The following is a 24744-nucleotide window of genomic DNA, read 5'->3' as shown; positions in this document are numbered from 1 at the left end:
AGAATAAGTATGGGGTTAATTACTTAAATATAAAGAAAATATCTTGCTTTTGACCTTTTATTAAATTCATTAAGCAAATTTCTTGACAATTTGTCTAGAATTTTTGTTCAATATTAGCTAAGCAACCATCTTGTTTTCTTAGCGAATGGTCCTTAACAAATTTGCAAAACTCTCTCGCAGATATAACTTCAAGTTAGAAATTTGAAATATAGAATGAATGTGACTACCCTCTAAGTAAGTAATTGTAGTCGGTATGCAATTTGATTTTGATTTATTATTTTGCTAAAATTTTCAAACTTTTTTTTTATGATAAATATATCTTTATCATCTTTCACTTCTTCATAATACCAAGCAAAATAGTCACATTTATTTAATTCCATGCTAGAATTTACGAGAATATTACTCAGTGCCAAATTAAAATTGAAAAATTAGAAGATAAATCATACCTTATAGTGTGGACAGTAAGCGGAATAATTTTGTGGATCAATTATATGAAATTAGAACACCAATACTTACTTGTTCTAGACATAAATTGGGAATAAAGATTGTCATTATTGTCACCTTGATTAGATCCCTGAAAAGATGAATGACCAGATCTTCCTCTGTATCTCACACTCCCTTTCACAACTCTCAATGGGGCAGGTTGTGGAGCCGTCAATTATGTTTCTGATTTCGTGATTACAGAGAGAACCTAACCAAATAATATATATAACCCTAGTCCCTATCCATTATGGGCCTAGGGTTAAAAGCCCACACTTTTGCCCACACCAATCAGGTTTTAGATACTCAGACTTTAATTAAAAAGATCACTTAACCAATAAAGGAGCCTACTTATACTTTATACACCCCCATCAGAATCATGATTAACACGGTTTCACAAGCTAAATAGTAATTGATTGTAGCCCATAAAATATAAATAAATCTAACATTCTCCCACTTGAGCAAAATCAATTGTGTGATTTTAATTTTAAAAATACATTTTAAAATGACTCTCGGATTAATGACTAATTCCTTAAAATTCGGCCACATTTTAAGGAAATGCATGATTCCAGGTGCAGGATCTGAATATGACTCCATCCAGCAAAAATCAAGCTGTATTGAATCATGGCAATTTATATTCTTCATTGACATAAAACCTTCCATGGTTACAGATACTACAGACCCCGTCAACTAGTCATCAGTGTGGAGTGTGGCAAGAAAATAACATGCCCATGTGATCTAACAGCCAACTGCTATTTTCTTTGTTATTCCTTAACAATTTCTCTCAAATATATTAAAGCCAAAGAAATTGCATGGTTATATAAACCATGATGCCTCTGCTCCAATATGGTATTGACCACCGGCACAGTGGTCCTGACAACACCGAGCTTAAAATCATACCTCAACTCCAAACTAGTGTCGACCATAGGTATAGTGGTCCCAATGACACTGAGTCCCAATTTTAACAATTGACATATAAATAAGAAATGAAAAACAATAATAATAATAATATTCATTGCAATCTCAGTTGCTCAAAATAGAAAGTACTTTGACAATCTGACACTTAAAGTGTCCAAAATAAAAACAACAAACTAAGAAAATAACATAAAGAATAAACTCCCACGAACCAAGCACATAAAAAGAACTCACTATACCCATGATCTCAACATGGTTTTTGAACACAATGGGCCTAAGTCCCTTGGTTAGAGGATCAGCTAGCATGAAATTAATACCAATGTACTCAACAACAATGTCATTTTTCTTCACAAGATCTCTAACTGTTAAATATTTCAATTCCAAATGCTTAAAACCGCTAGAAGTTTTATTATTCTTGGAATAGAACACAACTGCACTATTATCACAAAAAGTTTTAGTGGCTTATCAATGGAATCAACAATGCGAAGTCCAGACACTAAATTTCTCAACCAAATAGCATGAGTGGTAGCAGCATAACAAGCAACAAACTATGTCTGCATGGTAGAAGAGGCAACAAAAGTTTACTTTTTACTCTTCTAAGATATCGCAACTCCAGCTAGCATGAAAATTTAACCAGAAGTAGATTTCCTATCATCAACACATCCAGCAATATCAGAGTCAGTATACCCAACTATTTCCAAGTTGTCAACTCTCCTAAAAAAAGCATGTACTCTTTAGTTCTATGCAAATATCTCATCACTTTCTTAGCAACAATCCAATGATCATTCCCAATATTGGACTGATATCGTCCCAAGACGCCCACTATAAAAGCAATGTCAGGCCTAGTGCACACTTGAGCATACATCAAGCTTCCCAATGCACTGTCAAAAGGTTTCCCTTTCATTTTTGCCCGCTCGATCTCATTTTTAGGACATTGATCTTTATTGAATTTGTCACCTTTAGTGACGGGAACATCCCCTGGCTTACAGTTCAGCATATTAAACCTCTCTAAGAATCTATCGATATAAGCTTTCTGGGACAAGCCAAGTACACCACGTGATCTGTCTCTGTGTATTTTAATTCCCAACACAAAGGATGCCTCACCAAGATCTTTCATATCAAAGTACTTGGTTAACATAAGTTTGGTCTCATGAAGTAGATTAAGATCACTACTAGCAAGTAAAATATCATCAGCATATAACACAAGAAAGATGAATTTGCTCCCATTGACCTTAAGATAGATGAATTGATCAACTTTATTTTATTCAAAACCCAAGGAAGTCACCACTTCATCAAATTTCAAGTACCATTGTCTAGAAGCCTGTTTCAAACCATAAATGGATTTTCTCAATTTACAAACCAAATTCTCATTACCACTTGTCACAAAACCCTCAGGCTGCTGCATGTACACCTCCTCATTAAGACCACTATTCAGAAAAGTAGCCTTAACATCCATATGATGCAACTCCAAGTCAAAATGTGCTACAAGCAGAGCCATACTTATTCTAAAAGAGTCTTTAGTGGAAACAGGAGAAAAAGTTTCATTAAAATCAATTCCCTCTTTTTGTGTGAAGCCCTTAGCCACAAGTCTCGCCTTAAACCTCTATATTTCACCTTTTGAGTCCTTCTTAGTTTTGAATATCCACTTGCAACCAATCGCCTTACAATTGCTTGGTAACTCCACTAGTGCCCAGACATCATTATTTACCATGGATTTCATTTCATCATGCATTGCATCTGTCCACATGCTAGATTGATAACAAGTAATATCTTCTAGATAATTTTTAGGATCAATAACAATACCAACATCATAAGCATCCTCACTAAGATAAACTACGAAATCCAATAAAGAAGAACCTGTATCCTTTGGCTCGATCTGGATATCCAATAAAGAAACAACCACTAGTTTTGGGGTTAAGCTTTATCTCAAAGGGATTGTATATTTTAACCTCCGTAGTACAACCCCAGACACGCAAATGGTTCAGACTGGGTTTTCTACCTGTCCAAAGCTCAAAAGGTGTTTTGGGAACTAATTTACTAGGAACACTGTTCAGTATATAGAGGGTTGTTTTCAAAGCATCACCCCACAAAAATTCTGGTAAATTACATCTACTCATCATGCTTCTCGTCATATCCTTAAGAGTGCAGTTTTGCCTTTCGGCTACACCGTTTTGTTCAGGAGTACCAAGCATGGTGTATTGTGGAACAATTCCACAATCTTGCAAGTATTTTGCAAAAGGCCCCATATGTTGTCCAATATAATCATATCTACCATAATACTCTCCACCACAGTCAAAACGTACCACTTTTATCACCTTTCCTAGTTGCTTTTCAACCTCGATTTTAAAGATTTTGAACTTTTCAAGTGCTTATGATTTTTATTTAATCAAGTAAAGATAGCCATACCATGAAAAATCATCAATAAAAGTGATAAAATATTTATTACCGTAAATAGTAGGAGAAAGGGGGCCACTAATATCTGCATGAATAATTTCTAAAAGGTCTGAACTTCTAGTTGAACCTTTCTTATTGGTCTTAGTAAATTTACCTCTAATACAATCCACACAAGTCCCTAAATCATTGAAATCTAAGGAAGGTAAGATATCATATCTAATTAACCTTTCAACTCTTTCTTTAGAGATATGGCCTAAACGCTTGTGCCACAACAAAGAGGATTTTTATCTAATTTTGGACCTTTTCGCAATGGAGCTCTCAACATTCAAGGATGAGGAAATATTATCACAATCCAAAGACAACTTATACAAACCATCCAACAAGACACCATTACCAATAATTTGAGAATTCAACATCAAATTTATTTTTCCATAATAAAAGGTAAATTGAAATCCAAACTTATCCAAACAAGATACTGAAATCAAATTTCTCCTAAATGAAGGTACATAAAATGTATCTTTCAAAACAAGTTCAAAACCAGTTCCTAAAACTAAGCTAACATCTCCCACTAGCTCCACAGTTACTTCAAGATCATTTCCTACCCTAAGCTTGCTTTCCCTCAGATTTGGTCTCCGTTGGTTTCTGAACCCCTGGAAAGACACAGTAATGTGGGTTATAGAACCACTATCAAGCCACCAAGAATTAACTGAAACATCAACTAAGTTAGACTCAAAACAAACCAAAGCTAAATGATTACCTCTAGATCTATTCTTGTTGTCTAACCAAGCTTTAAAAGCATGAAAATCAGTTTTCTTATGCCCATTTTCCTTACACCAAAAGGATTTCTTAAAAGCAACCGGCTTAGGACCTCCTATGTTATGGTGTTGACGATTATCTGGTTTCTTAAAGTCAGGATATCTGAGAATCACTACGAGGGATTTTCTTATTTTTCCAAGAATTCCTACTAGAATGGGGTTTAGCATGAACAATCAATATGGCTAAGTCACTTCTTTCCTTTTTGAGTTTCTCTTCTTCATCTACACACTTGGTAATAAGGTTATTTAAGATCCACTTATCACCAAAGGTATTATGGGAAGTTTTGATTTGAGTGAATTCAGCTTGTAGGCAATTTAAGGCATGAGACACAATGAAATTCTCATTCAGGTCAATGTCATGGGTTTTCCGTTTGGTTTAGACATGTCCGTGAGTTGTTTCAGTAAATATCCAGATTCAACATTATCAGATACCTGAAACCTCTTTCTAATAGCAGCAAGATATTCTTTAGCATTCTCTTTCTCAGGCAATCCACTTATCACATGTTCAGAAATGGTCCTCTTCATGGCACACGAGCTAAGTCGATCACTCCTCTCCCACTTAGCTAATTTTTCTTTCTCTTCAGGTGTACTCTGATCATTGATCACATGTTTGGTTTCATGCAATGCCATGTCAAGATCAGCAATCCCTAATGAAAACTCTAAGTCTTTCTTCCATTTCTTAAAATTAGACCCATTCAAGATCTTAATAGACGCAGAACAATTGTTCATAGAGAAGGTCACTATTGAGACAAAACAAGAATGCATTAGAACAAATAATAAAGGCAAGATATAGCTTTAATGAACATAAGTTATCACAAATAGGCCAACATTATCACGCAATCCCCTTTGGGTGGAATGCGTAAACCCATGTTACAACAAGGGTCAGAACCTTAGATGAGTTACTCAATGAGCATACATTATGTTCAAAAATCTATTTCCTTTGGGTAGATAAATTCTCTAAGCTAAAACACCTCCAACAACTCCATCCATAAATTTTAAGAATAATCTACTCAATGAGCATACGTTAAATTTAGAAATTTATCACCTTTGGGGAAATAAATCCCTTAGACCAAAGCACCTTATATCCTTAATTAATCACAAACCTTTACATAAATTTTTTTCCTTTGGAAAATCAATCACAGTAACGACTTAAAACCATTTCTCAAACTACAAAGAGAGTGATCTCACTTTGGTGGTGATCACATACAATAATTTATAGAAGTTCTTGTATAGGAATCAAATTTCTCTTACCAAAAAATATCATGAACTGAATTATATAGAATTCTCAATAAATTTTGCCTTCCACAGTGTCAACTTCAATAAAAGGGATATTATTTAATATTTTAGAATATTTAACAAAAACAAATATATCACAAATTCATATAAACTACTCCCTCTGGCCTTAATTATAAGCAAATATTCTCTTTTTAGATTCATTGAGTAATGAATGTATCTGGTCTTTTATGTAGACCAGATACATTCATTACTCAATGAATCTAAAAAGAGAATATTTGCTTATAATTCAGGCCGGAGGGAGTACTATTTATTCAATGAAATATCCAGAATCATAAAGTTTGAAAAATACAAATTTGGTGATGTAACAATTATATATATATATATATATATATAGGTATGATCTATATGATATTATGTTTCAATCCAACGGTTGAATTTAAAAAATATTAATTCGAGATGTAGTTATTGAACGAGTGTAACTCGTGGTGTAACTCTTCGGGTGTAATTTGATCCCTCCTCTATATATAGTTTATGGTTGACTTAAAAGTTAACGTAAATTTTGGAACGAAAATTTTGAAACTGAAATTTTGGAACAGAAATATTTGAACCGCTCCAATCCTAAAATTTTAAAGGAGAATGAACATATGTCGCTGGAAACAAATCATGCCATGCCGACTCAAACGTAAACGTTGCGTCACAATTCTAAATCAATCCATTGACGGAGAAACATAATTGTAAGATTCCTGATAAGATGAATGATCGGATCTTCCTCTGTATCTCACATTTCCGTTTACAACTCTCAATGGGGTAAGTTGTGGCGTCAGTTGTGTTTCTGATTTCGTGATTACAGAGAAGACCTAGCCAAATAATATATATAACCCTAGTCCCTACCCATTATGGGCCAAGGGTTAAAAGCCCACACTTTTGCCCACACCAATCAAGTTTCAAATACTCAGGCTTTAATTAAAAAAGATCACTTAACAAATAAAGGAGCCTACTTATGTACCCTATCAGAATCATGATTAACCCGTTTTCACAAACTAAAAAACAATTGATTGTAGCCCATAAAATATAAATAAATCTAACATGAACATCCCTAAAATTTCTTTTCGAAATACTTAATTGTTATTGCCCTTCTAAGCAAAGCCAAGTTTCCACACCAATGCCAATTGCTTCTTCGAATAAAGATTAATAGACTCTGGATTCGTAATTGTTACTATCTTCTCCATAATTATCAGAATTTTTTAAAAAGGAAAAAGAACATTTATGAAAAATGGATAAGAATGATAAATTTGAAACAATTAGTAAAGCTGAGGTGAGGTACCAATATGAACCCCAACTAATAGATATGAGATGAAAAAAGATATTAAACCTTAAAAGTTTATACTTCTCATCTTTGATGAGTATTAACTTGTGTGTCAGAGTGTGTGCAAGTACCTCACACTTCTCCTCTTTTCCAAAGCAACCAAGGGGTGAGATGAAGATTGATCTTTAAGACAACTAAAAATCTAACAACTTCCAGAAAAAGCTTCCTCATTTAAAAAATTACTAATAATTCCAAATGTAACTAATGATTAACTATTTATTAGTTAATGAGGTTCTCAAAAGTAATAAATAGTTTTTTTTTAAGAAAAGAGGGTCTAAGTTCAAAGCAAGAAAAGGTTAAATAGCTACAAACCCTGGGGGCTTAGGTTTCAGATGCATCCTTAACGAAAAATTTAGCAAGATCATTTCAATAATCATGATAAATCTGCAAGTCAATGTCATGGTGCAAGCTCTTATTTGGCATGGCGTCAGCGCATTGATTGACTTCTATATGGATGTGATTGATGTTGACTTTCCAATCTTCATTCAAATAATATTTGATTTGAAGAAGAATACCGCAACTTTCCTTAATGCTTGGAACGAATTTTGACTAATCACATATTTTAAGTTATCTTTAATAATGGTTTTATCGCACATTTGTATCATCTCAAAGTCCTTCCCATCTAGTTTGTCATTTTAGAATTCTCTAATAAATACACCTTCAATTTCATTATAAGTGTCATTTTTATAATATTTTATTTTTTAAATTTTTTTTATTTGATAGTTTTTTGGTAGAATAAAATTATGTGTGTTATTTCTATTCACTTTATTATTTAACTAAGTACTATTATTAAATAATAAAAAATATTTATTTTATCATTTAAATAGACACAATTAATTATATTTTTTTTCAAAATGATGTCGAACTCAAATTGAGCACATAAAATAAGGTGGATAGCGTAAACGAGATGAAACAAAACTCACATGTCAATCAAAATAACTAGTGAATACAAGATTTAAATAAAGTCACAATGACAAATCAAACAACAATTTCATTAAAATATTCAAACCAATATTGAAATTAAATAAAAACAAATTACACAAATATAAAAATCAAAGGAGAGAAAACATAGGGTGATTAACAATTATAGAAGATGACGAGGCCTTGGAGTAACTGGTAAAATAGTTGTTGAGTTACTTTGACCTGAGTTTTCATAAGATTTTTTGACGGAGTATATAGTTTGAATAGTTGTCAATACAAAAAGAAAAATGCCAGCAATAAGAGAAACAATAGCCCAAGGGTTTCTAAAATAAGTATGAATGAGATTAGCACGCCATCTATTCCATGGTTTCTTGCAAAATCCACTCATACTCGTCCTCGCCACCTCAAGTACTCCATGTCGATCCACCGCAATATCCCTCGACAACGAGTTAAACAATCTCGAAACAATTTTATCACTTCCAAGAGCATTGATAATGATCCCTTTCCGGTTAAGAATTGCAACATCCGCGGCATTGTCAACCATGGTGTCCATAAAGAATATAAACGATGTTATCTCGTTACCTGCTCCAACATGAAGACGCTCGAAGGCAATGAGATTAAGAAGCATGTATTCAGTGGTGTCATCTACAACCAAAATCGGAAGCCTAAGAACACCTCGATCGAATGATACATCTCTTAGACTTAATGTTTTGCTTTTCCTAAAGCGGATTCCTGCTTCGTGAAGCTCTACCGCTGATCGAATAATCACTACAACGCGCAAGGCTTTTAAAAGCGCTTTTTTTGGCCTTTAACAGCGCTTTAAAGCGCTGCCAAAGCCAGCGCTGGCATAGGCTACGAAAGCGCTTTTAAAAGCGCTCTGGTAGGCCCCCCTATAAGAGCGCTTTTCTGGAAAAAGCGCTCTTGTAGGCCCCCCTTTAAGAGCGCTTTTCAAGAAAAAGCGCTCTGGTAGGCACCCCTATAAGAGCGCTTTTTTCAAAAGCGCTTTCGTATGTTGCGTTTTTTTTTTTTATGCTTTTTATTATTTCTAAACCTGCACTTTTGGCAGCAATATTTTAGAACCTGTAATTTACTATTTTTTGGCAGTATTTTTTCATGAACCTATAATTTATCATTTCAAATCGATAAATACCATTATAATCGATATCGATTATATACAAAAAAGTATTATATTATATACCATTAATGTAAATCAAAATACATATATACATATTTATAAACCAAAACAACTAAACCAATTCACATATTTCTAAACCAAAACAACTAAATGGGAAACAACTTCCGAGTTCTTATGCAACCAATGTACGCTTCCTGTATTATCTGGAGCTATGTTGTATTGATGCTTTAGTGGAGAACCAGTAGTCACCTGAGCTATGTTGTATTGTGTCACAGAATATGAATCAAATAACTGTACCCCGAACGATCCTGCCACAGAAGACTTAGCTTCGGGGTACATTACTTGATTCTTATTCTGTGGAACATAATCGGCAGGGGCACATTGTGTTCTATCCTTTACCAGTCCATCCACTGTTTGAAGCTCAACCTACAATAGAAAAACGTGATTATTTACACAACATTCACATTCTCAATATTTTCTCTATCAACCAAAAATTTCCTCATCTCCGAACAAAAGACAAAATAGTTAATAAAAATAGTGCTATACCAGAACAGAAACCAATTTATAAGAAATCAATTAACAACCACATGCACATAAAAATAGTTTTTGATAAAAGAACAAGTCAATTGAGCCAACAACCAAAAACCCTAAAAAAAAATCAGCCGTAGAGCCGTAGAGCCAACAACCAAAAACCCTAAAAAAAATTCTGTTCATCATCTTCGAAAAACCTCTCCAGAAACTGTAAATACATTGTTCATATTCATCCAACAACAATCACAATACACAGCCGCAAACACTAACCAAAACCCTAATTGTTCATCTTTCTCATACATAACCATTCATCAGAAACAAAACCATTCACAAATCATCATCAAACATAACCAGACAAACATTCATCAAACCCAAACATTTGTTCATCACTTTCCTAATCAAACAAACCCTTCAGAAATTTGAGAGAGGAAGAGAGAATAAGAAATAAACTCAGAAAGGTCTCACCCGGTTTTGGTTTGTAGATTCAGAATCGAAACCGAACTCAGCAACAACACGAACCTCAACTCACCATAAACTCGTGTGTTTTGGATCTGAAAGGAAGAAGAACGGCGGAGGTTGCTCGTGGTGGCTGGCGACGGAGGGACGAACGGTGGTGGCTGGCGACGGAGGGACGAACGGTGGTGGCTGGCGACGGAGGGACGAACGGTGGTGGCTGTGGCTGGCGACGACGGAGGGTTTTTCGGTTGCAGAGAAAGTGAGAAACAGTAATAAAAAGAAAACGAAAGAGAGAAAGTGAGAAAGTGAAAGCGTGTTTTTGTTTTTAACTTTTACTAATAAAGGCTACTAAAGCGCTTCTGAAAAGCGCTCTCATAGCCTGGTCTATACCAGCGCTTTTTAGCAAAAAGCGCTCTCATTAAACCCCCCTATAGCAGCACTTTGAAAAGCGCTCTCATACCCCCCCCCCTTACCAAAGCGCTTTTCAAAAGCGCTCTCATACACCCCCCCTACCACAGCGCTTTTCAGAAGCGCTCTCATACCCCCCCCCCCCTTTAAGAGCGCTTTTTTAGCGTGTTTTTTTATTTTGTTTTTAGTGCAACCTATAAGAGCGCTTTTTACTAGAAGCGCTTTAGTAGGGGTGCTGTTAAAGATTAAATTTGGCGTAGTGAATCTCTTCTCCTGCTTCCAAAGTTAACCAGTTTCTTTTTGTTTCTTTAGGCATGCGTGTTGGGTGACTTGGTCCTTGTTGAATTAGGCTTTTTCTATACACATCCAATATATGCATGCATTTTCCCAAGCTTTGAATTAAAGGTGTCCTAGGGTTTAATAATTTCACGATTTTCTCGTTTAATAACTCATGATCATATTCCTGTAATGATTCATGTTTTCGATCGAATAAAAATCAATCAAAATAAAAATAAAATAAAAAACAACATATATACTAAAAATTGATAATTAATTACCTGTTCCGTTCTAATTTCAAGTTGAATCAACGTACGTAGAAAAGTCATAGGAATTTGATTCTCAAGCATAAGCATGTCACGCTTGATATATGGCAAGATATAAAACCTCCCATGTTCACTAAAGATAGGATCATTCTCTGCATAGTCATCTACAACACAATGATTATGATTAGCTCTCAAAATCTCCAAGGTAAAACAACCATCAAGAATCATCATTTGAATAAACTTTGGTGTGTCCAATATCCAAATTGGATCAAGTGGCTTGTACGAGTCTCTCAACTCTTGAACCACTTGTTCCATTGCTTGGAATACAAACTCAATGGGCTTTTCACATCTCTTTAAGAAATGAACAAGTGCTCTATGTTTGTGTTCTTCCATAGCCATTAAATGTTCCTCTCCATAATGATAAGGACCAAATGAAATCGCTTGTGGTTTGTAGGCTTTTCTGTTTGGATTGGTTACTATTGAGGGAATTTTGTAAATTGAATGCTTCGTCCATTGTTCCATCCCATCATATATTGAAGGAGCAATGCACTTTATCTCGTTGTTGATTTGATTAATCCAATTCATCTCTAATTCATGTATATGGCTAGTGTTATGTAAATTAATTACTCATCATAGATATATACTAGCTAGGAGTGACTTTAGTTAATAAAATGAAAGAATAAATTGTTAATGTATACTACAATGATGTGAGAAAAAAATATATTATATATTTAGAATCTTATCTTTAGTGCATTTGAAAGCAAAAATAAAATATTCAGGTCATAAACCGTAAGAGTAGGACTATCAATGCCTAATTGGAATCTTCTTTTTACCAACATTAAAAAACTTTATGTAAAGAAATATATAGTAATCGCACATTTTACTATTTTATAATTCCTTACTTGCAAACTTGTTGCAGTACCCTGGTTGTTGTGATTTGTCTGAAGAAAAGAATATCAAAGTCTGTGGCCAGGCATTTCATTTATTATATTATTGGACCAATATGAAGACTGAAACAAAAAAACTTGAAATCTAGGACGATTTTAAAATGAAATTCGGAAAGCAAAAAAAACAACTTTTCATACTAATGGATTGATGAACTCAAAATTTCTTTGATAATATGTGGACTCATGCATAATGAATTTTATTACTATTATTGCATTATTTGTTGTCTTCGAGTTGAAATTTAACTTGTTATCAATTAAAAAAAATTCTTTTTTTTTTTGAGAAAAATGGAAACAAATTTAAAAGGAAAAATAGGAGACATGTCATCCCAAAATTATACATGGCACCTTCCATATTTTTTAATCCAATTTTACTCTTGCTGAAAACGTTAAGATACAAAGAATTTCCGGAAGAAATTTCAGGTATGCAATGTTAAATTTTCGGTACAACATACCGGAATTTCCAATTGTAAAGAAATTTCTGGTACATCATACCGAAAATTGTAGTTAATTTAAAATATCCGGTATGCCGTAAATTTCAAATTTTTAGAGAGTACTGGAAATTTCATTATAATTAAAATTTCTGATATGTTTCAATTTTTGGTTTTTTTAACGGTTGAGATTTTGCCGATATTTTTGGAGGGTCCTGATTGCACCGGCACATTTGTATGGTCGAGAATGCACCATCATTTGTATAAATAAGGGTGTTAGGATTATTGGATAACATATCTCAACAAAATGCCTCTTCCTCAGTATTTGATTAAAGTATTTGTGTATTTCAATGGCCGCAAGCCTGCTGTTGAAACCAAGATTCCAGATGACGCCGAATCCTTTGCCACCTTGAAAGAAAAGTTGAACAATTTGCTGCCTGATTCCGATAACAGAAGGGTGACAAAGATCGAGTTTCGGGAGGACTAGATTGATACAAATGGAAGGGTGAATTACAACTTAATCGAGTTGAAGAATGATGAAGATGTGAAGGCCATGTAACTAAAGGTCTGATCGAATTGGATGTGCAGATCCAAAGATCCGTGGGCGACATAAGGAAGTGTCTGATTCGCCCAGAGCCATACGTTAGTGCCTACGTTTTCATGTTTCGGAGTACTTTTTATGCTTGTTGTTTGTCATCTGATGTTTGTTAACTATGTTTGTTTGTTATTGATGTTATTTTGTTTATCTACTTGAAACATATACTAACCAAAAATATGACGCAATAAAAAAGATGTTTGTACAAAAGAGGTTCGTACAAAATATACAAATATACAAATAATACAAATGATACAATTATAACGAAATAAATCTACATAGGTCCTCCACGGGTATCATCCGTCAACCTAGCTAAAATACTATGAACCTCACCATCAGGGTTCACCAAACCCATGAGGTTATATAAGTGTACGGAGATGAACTGCAGGCGGCTGTCCTGGTAACCTATGAATGGTGGAGGTGGTGGTGGTGGTGGTGGTGGATCGGCAACATCAAACGTCGTGTACAACATCGTCAATGCCGCCACTCCCCGTGCCCAACATGGGGTCTCAAGGTCGTTGAACAGAGAAAGATAACAGACATCAATATATACTCCAGATTTGTCTGCAAAGAGAGTACATGCCACTAGATGTAGCATGTACGCCCTAGCGACAACCTGGTACCTCCCTGCATCGGCAAGCTGCTGATAAATCTTCCTCATCCAAGACATCCTGAGGTGAAAGCCGCGAGTATCACCAAACTCAGTAAGGACAACACCTCATCAATCTCAAATGCATCCATCACCATGCGTACCGCTGTCGCCTGGTCACCATGTGCACCGCCTGGTCCCTATGAATATGTGAAACATGGAATCCACGTCATCCAAAGCCACCGTCATCTCCCCGAATGGAAGATGGATAGATGATGTCTCAGGGTGCCACCTCTCAACAAAAGGTGATAATAGAGGGGCATCCAGCATCGTCAGGGAGCATCCAGCAAAGTCCATCAAATGGAAGTTCTGAACTATCCTCGCCACCTACTCAGGCATCAGTCTCTCAGGGAAATTCTTCAACTTTGACCCGTGAGAAGCGAGCTTCAGCACTGGACGCTACTTTAACAAAAAATACAATTAAAACACAGTAATATAAATTAAATTGCGTAATAGAAATTAAACAATTAAGCAATGTTACATACCTCGCCCTTCCATATCTTATAAGCGACATGGTCAGCATATCCTGTCAAAACGGGCATGTTAGAAGGCCCTCTTGGAAAATCTCCATCAATATGTACTAATGGCTCTGTAGATACACCGGTGGTGGTGTCCGTATCATGCACCACCCTCTCCTCAACAACCCCCTCCTTAACCACATTCACCAGCTCCTCAGCAACAGGCACCGACTTCCGAACAACAAGCACCGACTCCTCAACAACAGGTACAGCCGCCTCATCAACCTCATCCTGAACCACCTGCTCGTCCACATCAGTGGACGCTCTATCACCCCAGCAGCGAGGTCCGCGGAACCCCTCCTCGCCTGCTCATCCCTCTGTTTCCGGTTAGAACCAATCGGAAGAACGCGCCCAGCACGTAAGACTGGGGTACCAACCTCATTAGCAGCCGCTCGAGCAAGAGCATCAGCTCTATCAATGGCCCGACCCGCAACAGTACCATCTGTGCCTCTAGTCCTAACTGAAAAAAATTAAAAATATAAGAAAAATAGCATTTTAAAAAAAAATAGAATTACCGAAAATTTCAAAATTTTCGGTATCGAAATTTGTACCGGGAATTTCAAATTTTCTGGTATTTTTATAACTTTATAAGGATACCGGAAATTGTGAAATTTATGGTACAAAATACCGAATATTTTAAAATTTCCGATAGAAAATACCGGAAATTTCACAAAATCTATTGTAAACTTACTTATTTTCGCCAAATTTCCGGTATGCACGCCAAATTTCTGATATCGCCCAAAGATTTAAAAAATCAGGTGTTTCACGTAAATTTCCTAAAATGTTATAATGAAAAATCTTGGGACATTTATGTCATTTCATACATTTTGGGGGGTGCCAAGTATAATTTTTGGGGTGACATGTATATTTCTCGAAAAACATCAAGAGAACTTATCTTTGTTGGGTTTAGTAAAAAATATATGTTAAAAGAAGTCTCACATTGCTTAGTTCTATAAAGGAAGAGGGAATCCATAGCTATATAAAGGATTAAAGTTTTTCTAAGTCCTACTTTGCTTAGTTTAATGATGGGAGAGAGAACCCAATGCTATATTTATAATTCAAATTGTTCTTTACAAGATGTAGTAGTCAAAAACACTTTAAACTTGTATTTCAACTTTCTTTGTTCTCTTATACTCTTGTATTAGAGTGTTGTGAGATGTAGTTAAATATTTGTTTTAGAAGGTGTGAGTGTACTGGAGCCTAGGGTATTTGAGAGTATATTATGTGTTGTAACAGTTTTCACATAGTGTTATTCTCTAGTTGTCATTTGACAACGGTTAAGGTTTTTTCTCCGATTTTGGAGTTTCCATGTTAATCTCTTGTGTTATTATTGTGTTCCTCTTTTTTCTCTATGTTAGTTATTTTTTCAACAACTGGTATCAGAGCTTTTGGTTTGATCCAGGGATAAGTGTTTTTAGTATGCTCTATGGTTGAAGCTTTGTCTGATCTTCCACATCAGAAAAGAATGGTTGAAGAGCTTCCCCCTAACATGGAAGTTGCACCATAAAGTTTCAACTTGATTTTTAGCGTGTGAAAATTCTTGAAGTGGTTTAATTTCAAGTGAAACATACTCTTCTTTAGGTGGAGTATGATAGTTTTTAAAACTATGATTGTTCGTGAAAACCATATGAAAATTCTTGGAGTGATTTAGCTTCAAGTGACTATACTCTTTATAGTGGAGTATGATTGTCGGTGAAAACAATGAAAGTTAATGTATTATTTTCAATCAAGGTGGAGATTGTTGGATTTAGTTGAAAATATATATGTTGAAGAAGTCTCACATTGCTTAGTTTTGTGAAGGAAGAGGGAGTCTAAGGCTATATAAAGGATTAAAAATTTTTCAAGTCTCACATTGCTTAGTTTAGTGATGGAAGAGAGAATCCAAGGCCATATATATGATTTAAGTTTCTCTTTACAAGATGTACCAGTCAAAAGCACTTTAAATTTGTATTTGACTTTCTTTGTTCTCTTATACTCTTATATTAGAGTATTGTGAGATGTCTTATATTAGAGTATTGTGAGATGTAGTTAAATATTTGTTTTTGAGGGTGTGGATGAACTGGTGGTCTGAGGTATTTGAGAGTCTATTATGTGTTATAACAATTTTCACATAGTGTTATTCTATGGTTGTCATTTGATAATGGTCATAATTTTACTTCGATTTTAGAGTTTCTACATTAATCTCCTGTGTATTTTGTTCCTCTTTTTTCTTTATGTTTGTTATTTTCACAATATTAGCTAAGCAACCATCTTGTTCTCTTAGGAAATGGTCCTTAACAGATTTGCAAAACCCTCTCGCAGATAGCTCAACGGAATGATAAATGGTCCTCGATATAAATTTAAGTTAGAAATATGAAATATAAAATGAATGCTACAACCCTCCAGGTAATTGTATGCAACTTGACCAATACGATAATGATAGCAAAAAAGACTCTTGGATAGTTTGTAATGACGACTTCATACAGAGTTCTGGCGGGATGGTTGTAAATAGGCAAGAATCAAATCTTTGACAAAAAGTTGCAGGTCGTGATGGTGGCTATTAGCTTGTTAGATCATACGCTATTATGCACATTGTAAATATGTCTTGAGAAGACAAATAAGCTCGTCTTGATCCATTAAAGCCTCATCTACTGCGAGAAGTGTAGATGATCCCCAAGTTTAAAAAGGGATTAAAGGAGGCTTACACGGTTACACCTATACAATGACTGGAACGTAACATTTTTAGTCCGTTATGGTGTATTGTAATGAGTGAAACTACACCCACAATAAGAAACTCACCTAAGTATTCGGTTTCTATTGTATGAACGCGTGGAGATATTGCTGTAGGTGTGATTAATCACCTCGAATCGTCCTTTAGTTTTTATGTTGTAGACACTATTCATTGACAATTTAGTGCCACTCATTTCAAATTATTGTTTTTTTTGTTTTTTTAATTATTTAATATAAATTATATATAATATTTAATAATATAAATAGTTTTTATTTAATATAAGTTGTGTAAATTATGTATAATGTTTCTGTTATTTAATAATAAGTTATTTTATATATTTCTTTTATTAGATGTTTCATCACGATTTAAAAATTTTGATGAACATATAGTATAATTTATGTCGGAGAATTATATTGTTAATAAAGTGTATTCAATTTTTTTAACATTATGTAATAAGTAGTAAGTTTTTTGAATATCATATAATTTATATAAGATCATAAGGATAAAAATATAATTTGTTAATAAAATCTCTCCACTCCCCTTGTGAACCAAACATATTTTTCATTAAAACCTCTCCCTTCCCCTCCCTATCCTCCCATTCCCTCCCATTCTCTTCCCTTCATTAAAATTCATCCCTTCCCCTCCTTCTCATTTGAATCAAATTAAACTGACCCTAAATAAAATACATCTTGGTGTAAGACAAGTATAAAAAATCTATTGATCATTAATGGGAAACCCTCACAAAGTGTGAGGACCGAAGTAGCCAAGTTATGTGAACTACGATAAATCTTTACAACTCTCTTTATTTAACGAGACTCCATTCATATCCCTACTAGTGGTTATGATAAATATTTATTATTTTATCATTTATTTGCCATACTCCATTTTAGAAAGGTTTCCAGTCTTAATAATAAAAAATAAAAGAGGTTGATTTAGGATCCTTTCCTTCTACTACATAGTTGCGTTACTAGCTACTATGAGCAATATGTTCCACGCATCTAACCAGCTCGCGTGATTCATTGGTTCCACTAAAAACTCTCATATGTTGAAGCAAAGCTTAATGCATTTTAGGCGTCCAGTAAGAGAGGTCTCTTTCTTCTTTCATTTAGATTTATTCATTGATCTGAAACTTAGCACTAATCTTCTTATTGATTATTAGAACCTAGGTGTTCTTGAATGAAATCTATCTAAACTGAATTAGCTCTTCTCGGATCAGGCTAGGCCTCTCCAACTCCGCGAAATACCAGAGCCCTAGATGCGCTAACGATTAACACATAGGGGGTGTCCGGTTTCTCGAGCTAATATCTTAAACCTCGCGTTCATAATATATATGTTCAATTGTGCCTTGGAGACACTGTCCTAGCACGCCCTCCCATTATGCTTAAAGTTCATTTATTTATACACAAATTACATACACAATAATATTTATATTATACTATTGATTTCATTTACAGTTTATTTAAATAAAGCTTGTTTCAGTAATCAAAAGCAAATACTCCCTCCGTTTTTTATTATAAGTCGTTTTAGACTTTTCACACAGTTTAAGAAAAATAATAATTATTGTATGAAAATGAGAAATTATAAAGGTTTTTACAAAACTATCCTTCATTAATGACATATGGAAGATAAATTTATATAATTGAAAGGAGAGAAATAATAAATATTTAAGGATATAGTAGAAAAAGTAACATTAATTATTCATTAGAATTGTAAAGCGACTTATATTTAAATACAATTTTATTTTCAAAAGGACTTATAATAAAAAACGGAGGGAATATTTAAAAGGAACAAACACTATTCAACTCCCTTCAAGTGGCATTTCTATCTATTTCCACCGACACAAACATTTGTTATTTCATTTAATTTACTTATTTTTTTTATATTATATATCGGTGTCATGTTAGTGTACTGTAGTGTCATTGCTTTATATTATGAAGTGTTAATATATATATATATATATATATATATATATATATATATATATATATATATATATATATATATATATATATATATATATATATATATATATATATATATATATATATATATATATATATTAATGAAAGAACTTTTATTAGATATTAGAATTCATTCAATTTATTTGTGTGAAATGTGCAAAGTTGTGTTGAACTTTATTATATATTTTTTAAATTTATTAACTATTTGCTTTATACACAATTCGCAAACTCAACCAACCCTAGAATGTCCGGGTTGGTTTAGATTGCTTTATATACTCTTAAATGACTTTATTTTTTTAGTGACATGTCAAATTATTCACATTTTATCTGGTAACAAAGATTAAAAAAAATTAAATAATTATTTTAATATTATATATTTACATTTAAATATTTTAATAAAATATCGTATGAATTCAGGGATTTTGTTTAAGAAATGCTCCATTTAATCCATTTAAAATGAGGGGTGGCACATCGGATCAGTGGCGGAGCTAGAAAATTTATACAGTCTGGGCAAAAATTTTACACCACTTATTATTCATATGTTTTAATTTTCACACCTTATTTTTACTAATTTTTCCCCTAATTTTATCCTTGATTTTATCTAAAAATCGACTATTAAATTGGGGGGAGTACAAAGAAAATAGGGGTTGAGCTCGGGCGCCTTCTCGTTCTTTTTTAGTTAATTTTAGTAATTCTAATTTTTGATGACTTTACTGTATATATTTATTTGAGAAAATATGCAATAATTTTTAAGTAAAAATTTTTAAGAAAATGTTTTATAAAAAATTATTTAAAAAAGTATGCGTTAAATTTAATTGAAAGACAAAAAAGTCTATTTATTTATTAAAAAAATGAAAAATAAAAAAATAGGCAGCCAAATTCGCCGTCCACCTCCTTAGTAGAGCGGACTAGATTTTTATGTTCATTTTTAATTTAGCGGGCATATAGCGGGGTAGGGCTGACAGTCCGCTTTAAAATAACATATGTAAGATATTTTAATAAAAATTAAATACTAGTTTAATAAAAAAAACATGTCTATTAATCTTCCGTCCCATCTTTCAAAAATTTTAATTTTAAAACTATTGAAAAATCATTTTATTTCAAATATCTCCCTCAACCTTCAATTTTAACATCATTAAAAAAATCTATAAATTATGTTACAAATTGAAAAATAAAATTAAAAATGGTGAGAATTTAAGAGATAAAGGAGATTGTGCTAGTGAAATGCCTTTTACTTTTAGATTAGAACTATCATCCTTCAAATTTATTTATTTATTTTTAGAACTTAATTGTATGCGGTATAAACTGCATAAATTTTACAATGTCAATTAATTGAGGGAGTTAAATTTTAATTGAAATTTGATTTTCATTTTAAATTATTTATACTGACCGTGCATGCTAAAATAATATTGAAGAAAAAAATTAATACACGCACTAAATAAAAACTTATAACTTATTTATATTAATAACAATGAGATAATTTCATTGAACTAATGTGAATACATGTCAAAAGAAGAGAAAGCATAAATGTCCATTTTATTTCTTTCATATATAAAAGATTTCAACCTAACACAATGTCAGAAGTCCAAATCATGATCAAGCCTTAAATGGAGGAGGAGGAATAGTATAACCTGAAAGAATAACATTGAAAATAGAAATTAATATTAGTTTTTCATAAAATAAATAATATTTATTTAAATAGAAAAAGTTATTATCTTACTTCCACATTTATCTTTAGGAATAGGTTTAACTCCACAAGTTTTTGCTACATACAAAGCTTTTTCCATGCTGATTTTATCTACAATATCAGGAGTCACAAACTTGCAGTAACATGCCACATCAACATCTTTTAATGTTGCACAACAAGCTTCTGATGGTGCAGTTGGGGGTCCACCCTTTTCGACGTACTGTTTACATTTTAGTGCAATGTCAAAAACATTGCCACCACAATTAATTGGAAGATCAATAGAAATTCCTAGCACTAAGACACTACTTAGTGTAAGTATAAATGTTGCAAAGTTTAAGCATCTAATTGCCATGGTGATAAAAAAAAATCTAAGTGATCTTTTCTCAAATTTGATCAACAATGAAATGAAGAATTGTTAACTTGGATAACAACTGTTGATAGATAGTAGTTTATATAGAGGAATGAAGATGTGAAAAAATCATAGCTATTTATTATTTACTTAAAATGTTTTTATTAATAAAACCCGACACCTAAATTTTAAAATTAAACCTTTTCAATATCATCACATTAAATGAATATAAAAAATTAAATTAATTTATATTTATATACATACAAATTAATTTAAATTTATAAAATATCGGTAAAAATTCAAATTTATATGTATATATATTTTCATAAATTATATATATACCGTCATTAAAATTCAGATTTGATGGAAAAGCAATCATGAGAATTAAATTTGTATTAAAAAGAATAATTCATAACTAATATATAGTCATTAACATTTATATTCTTATATTAGAGAAATTAAATTATATTAATGATATTTTAAACCTATTTGATGGGAATTCAAAGCATGTCTCTTGAGATTACAAATACGTGTAATGTTTATTATTATATATTAGGATCACAAATAAAAAATGTAGTTCAATATTATTTTAAATATTTTCAAAGTGAAAAAGGATAGTTGTATATATGAATTTTATGTACCTAATACAAACTACAAGTTGGGTTGGATTGTAAGTAGCTTGAAATCAGCCCTAACATTGTTCAGGCCAATTTCTAGACGTGAACTTGTTCATAAACCTGCTGAAACTAGATGATAAATCAGACAATACAAAGAAAATATCGGATTGGTCCCACTAATACAATAATATTTATAAACAAATTAAACAAATAAACAAAAGTTCAAGAATCTTCAAATAAATGCAATTATTATTGAACTTATAAATTAATTAAAAAATAATTCACCAAAACTTATATTACCTTGCAATTTAATTAAATATTTGCAACCATGACCAAATAAATCGTACATAAATTACATAAGATAGGGGTTTTGCTAATCAGTGTTTTAGAATAATAGTTAAATATTTCAAAAAAAAATATAAAAGATTTAATATTTTAATTTTTGAGACATTAAATATGCAAATTATCGAAATAAATTTATTATTTTTAAAATTTTAATCATTGTCTGAGGGCACTAGTTACCATTTTCCATTAAATAATACATTCGTTCAAATAAACAACAATTTGCATCTTTTCATGTTGTTTTTCATCTTTGATGCGGTGAAAACAAATACTATAAAAATATCTTCTTTTTTTTTTTCTCAAAACCATTTTAGACATGATGAGTCGCCCGATTGACAGGGTCGGCCCAAGAGCGAAGCCACTAAGGCTAGGGCTTTAGGCCTCAAATGTTTGGTTTTAAAAAAAGCCTCAACATTCTTTTATTTTGTTATAATAATATATAATGATACATTAAACACATAAATTATCATAGTTGGGTTGTTAAAATTTAAGTCTCTTTTTCTTTTGGTCTTGAATTCAACTCTTAGCAATTACAAAATTATTATTTTAAGATATATTCTAAAGGTCTCATTTTAAAATTTTTTTTAGGCCTCCAAACAGGTTGGGCCGGCCCTGCCGATTGATATCCCAAGCCTGTCCCTATTTAACTTTGTTTATGTGTTGTAGCTAAGATTTTGTTCATTCTTTTTTTTAATTCCTTATACATTTTGTAGGGTGGAAAAAAATACTTGAAAATCTCAAAATATCTTTTGAAGAAACATCTTTAAACACATCACAAAAGAGATTGTTTCGGAGATACATCTCCGAAAATATCCTTAACACAAGATAAAAGTATTTCAAAAATGCATCTCCGAAACTCTTGACAGTGACATTATTTTTTTAAATCAACAAAGTTTTGATACATAGTTAGATTAAAACAATAATAAAAATGCAAATGGAAGATGATACCAAATAAAAAATGATAATAAAAACAATATATTATTTTGGAATAATAAAAATAATACATAAATTGTTCTGGAATAAAAAAAGACATAGCCTACTGCGTATGCCTAATTCTCACCTCATGGCCCCTCCCCTGCCTCCTATATCACACCGCACCTATTGCTTCCTTAACCATCATCTCTATGATGACCACCACTTCAGGACCGCCCCTTTCAATGATACCTAATTCCAAAGCCTTCAGTACAATCAACTGTATCTGCTGACAAACTAGAAAGAGATCACTGGCATGGTCATCATCGGCCTGCCCGACTGATTCTCCAAGATCTCCTCATGAGCTGGCCTAAGTGGAAGTCCAGGAGCATCTGGTGTCATGATAGCGTGTGACACTGTGTAGAACCATGTCTTGTATACCTCTACATAATGCCAACTACTGGATGCCTGCATCAACCGATACTCCTGCACCATCATATGTTACTCCCAATCCTCAAAGATGTCATCGAGATCCCGAAGGACAATGGTGTTGGGAGCAGCCTGAAATGGAGATTTGGGTATGGTCTGAACATAGCCAAATTGCTGCATGCATCGCTCCGGCAGATACTTGACTGTATTGTTAGTCCCACATGTCAGCCACCCGGAGTACAATGGGATGGAGTCGAATGGGATAATCTCCATGTGATCCTCGAACGGCGTCCATAAGATGTCATCATGAACAGCTTGATCAAGATACACCCGGAACGGCGGCACAGCCTGATTCCCTCCAGGGTAGAGAGACATGGCAGCTCTCTGCACCTCCTCCGTATAGTCAAGATCAAGATCAAAACCACGAATGCGGTGGAAATGAGAAGTGATTCATCCTTGGAAAATGAACAAGAGTCATGTAAGAAAAATTATTAATAGTAAAATAAATTTAATAGTTGGAATAAAAGGTACCGTCAACAGTGTGCAAGAGCCTGTAAGCTATCCCGTCCTCGAGTTAGAGGCTTCATTCAGCTTTTGGTATAGGTATACCAAACAGTCGGCCCCCAGTTCCACTCCTTCAATGTATCCAAATCCATGAAGTACCGGAGGTATGTTACATCCACGTAATTATCAATTTAACATGTTGAGCGACATGATCAGAATAATTGATCAAGAGGGACGTGTCAGAGGTCCCTCCTGGATCCTTCGGGTTAACCTTCACGGGTGTCAGAACACTAACCTCCTCGGGTGTCGGAACATGAACCTCCTTGGGTACCTCCTTATTATCCATAGATGAGGACGCACGTAATAGACAACTCTTGTGAGCAGAAGTAGATGTTCCCTTCACTTCTTCTCTCGACCCCTCATAGCCTGCTCAGCTCTCTCACGTCGAGCGGAAGCAGTTTGAATTGGCCTTTCGAGTCTAATTCTATTCGAGTTGTCAGCCATTTTTTTTGGAAAAAAATAATCATTACTCAAAGGGAAGGAAAAAAACATGTTAGAAAAAATCAAAACAACCCAGACATAACTCATGTGAGGTGTTTTCGGTAATTCTCTTCCGAAAACACCCGCGACTGTCATTTTTAAAGCTTCAACCTAAATCACCCAAAGATGCAATTTTTACACCAAACAACCATATTTAACAAGTTATACTTCAACCTAATTAATTTAAATGTTTCTAAAAAACTTATTATACACATGCAAAGTAGAACAAGAGATTAGGAGAAACTTACTCAAATTTGAAGGTTTGAGAGTTGTTGAAATTTGTTGAAATAAAGAGTTGAAATGAGTTGCAATGAGTGAAAATGAGTAGAAATCAGTTGAAATGAGTTTTGAAAGTAG

The 24744-nt window shown here is 33.3% G+C and overlaps 2 protein-coding genes across 2 annotated transcripts; both read right to left on the bottom strand.

Annotated features, from left to right (window-relative positions):
* Positions 1-4949: 4949 nt before the first annotated feature.
* On the bottom strand, positions 4950-11787 carry LOC131619765 (UPF0481 protein At3g47200-like). Its single transcript, XM_058890831.1, has 4 exons — positions 11215-11787; positions 10907-11120; positions 8344-8910; positions 4950-5344 (listed from the first exon to the last, which is right to left on the bottom strand). The coding sequence occupies exons 1-4, from the start codon at positions 11782-11784 to the stop codon at positions 4950-4952; spliced, it is 1746 nt and encodes a 581-aa protein (XP_058746814.1). The 5' UTR covers positions 11785-11787.
* An 8816-nt stretch (positions 11788-20603) lies between these two features.
* LOC131619764 (putative lipid-transfer protein DIR1) lies at positions 20604-21046 on the bottom strand. The gene is made up of 2 exons (XM_058890830.1): positions 20728-21046; positions 20604-20638 (listed from the first exon to the last, which is right to left on the bottom strand). Exons 1-2 carry the CDS (start codon positions 21044-21046, stop codon positions 20604-20606), a joined length of 354 nt encoding a protein of 117 aa, XP_058746813.1.
* Positions 21047-24744: the final 3698 nt, after the last annotated feature.

This window comes from Vicia villosa, linkage group LG7 (genome assembly GCF_029867415.1).
Source record: "Vicia villosa cultivar HV-30 ecotype Madison, WI linkage group LG7, Vvil1.0, whole genome shotgun sequence".
Taxonomy (NCBI): Eukaryota; Viridiplantae; Streptophyta; class Magnoliopsida; order Fabales; family Fabaceae; genus Vicia; species Vicia villosa.
This window is presented reverse-complemented; position numbering and strand designations above follow the sequence as displayed.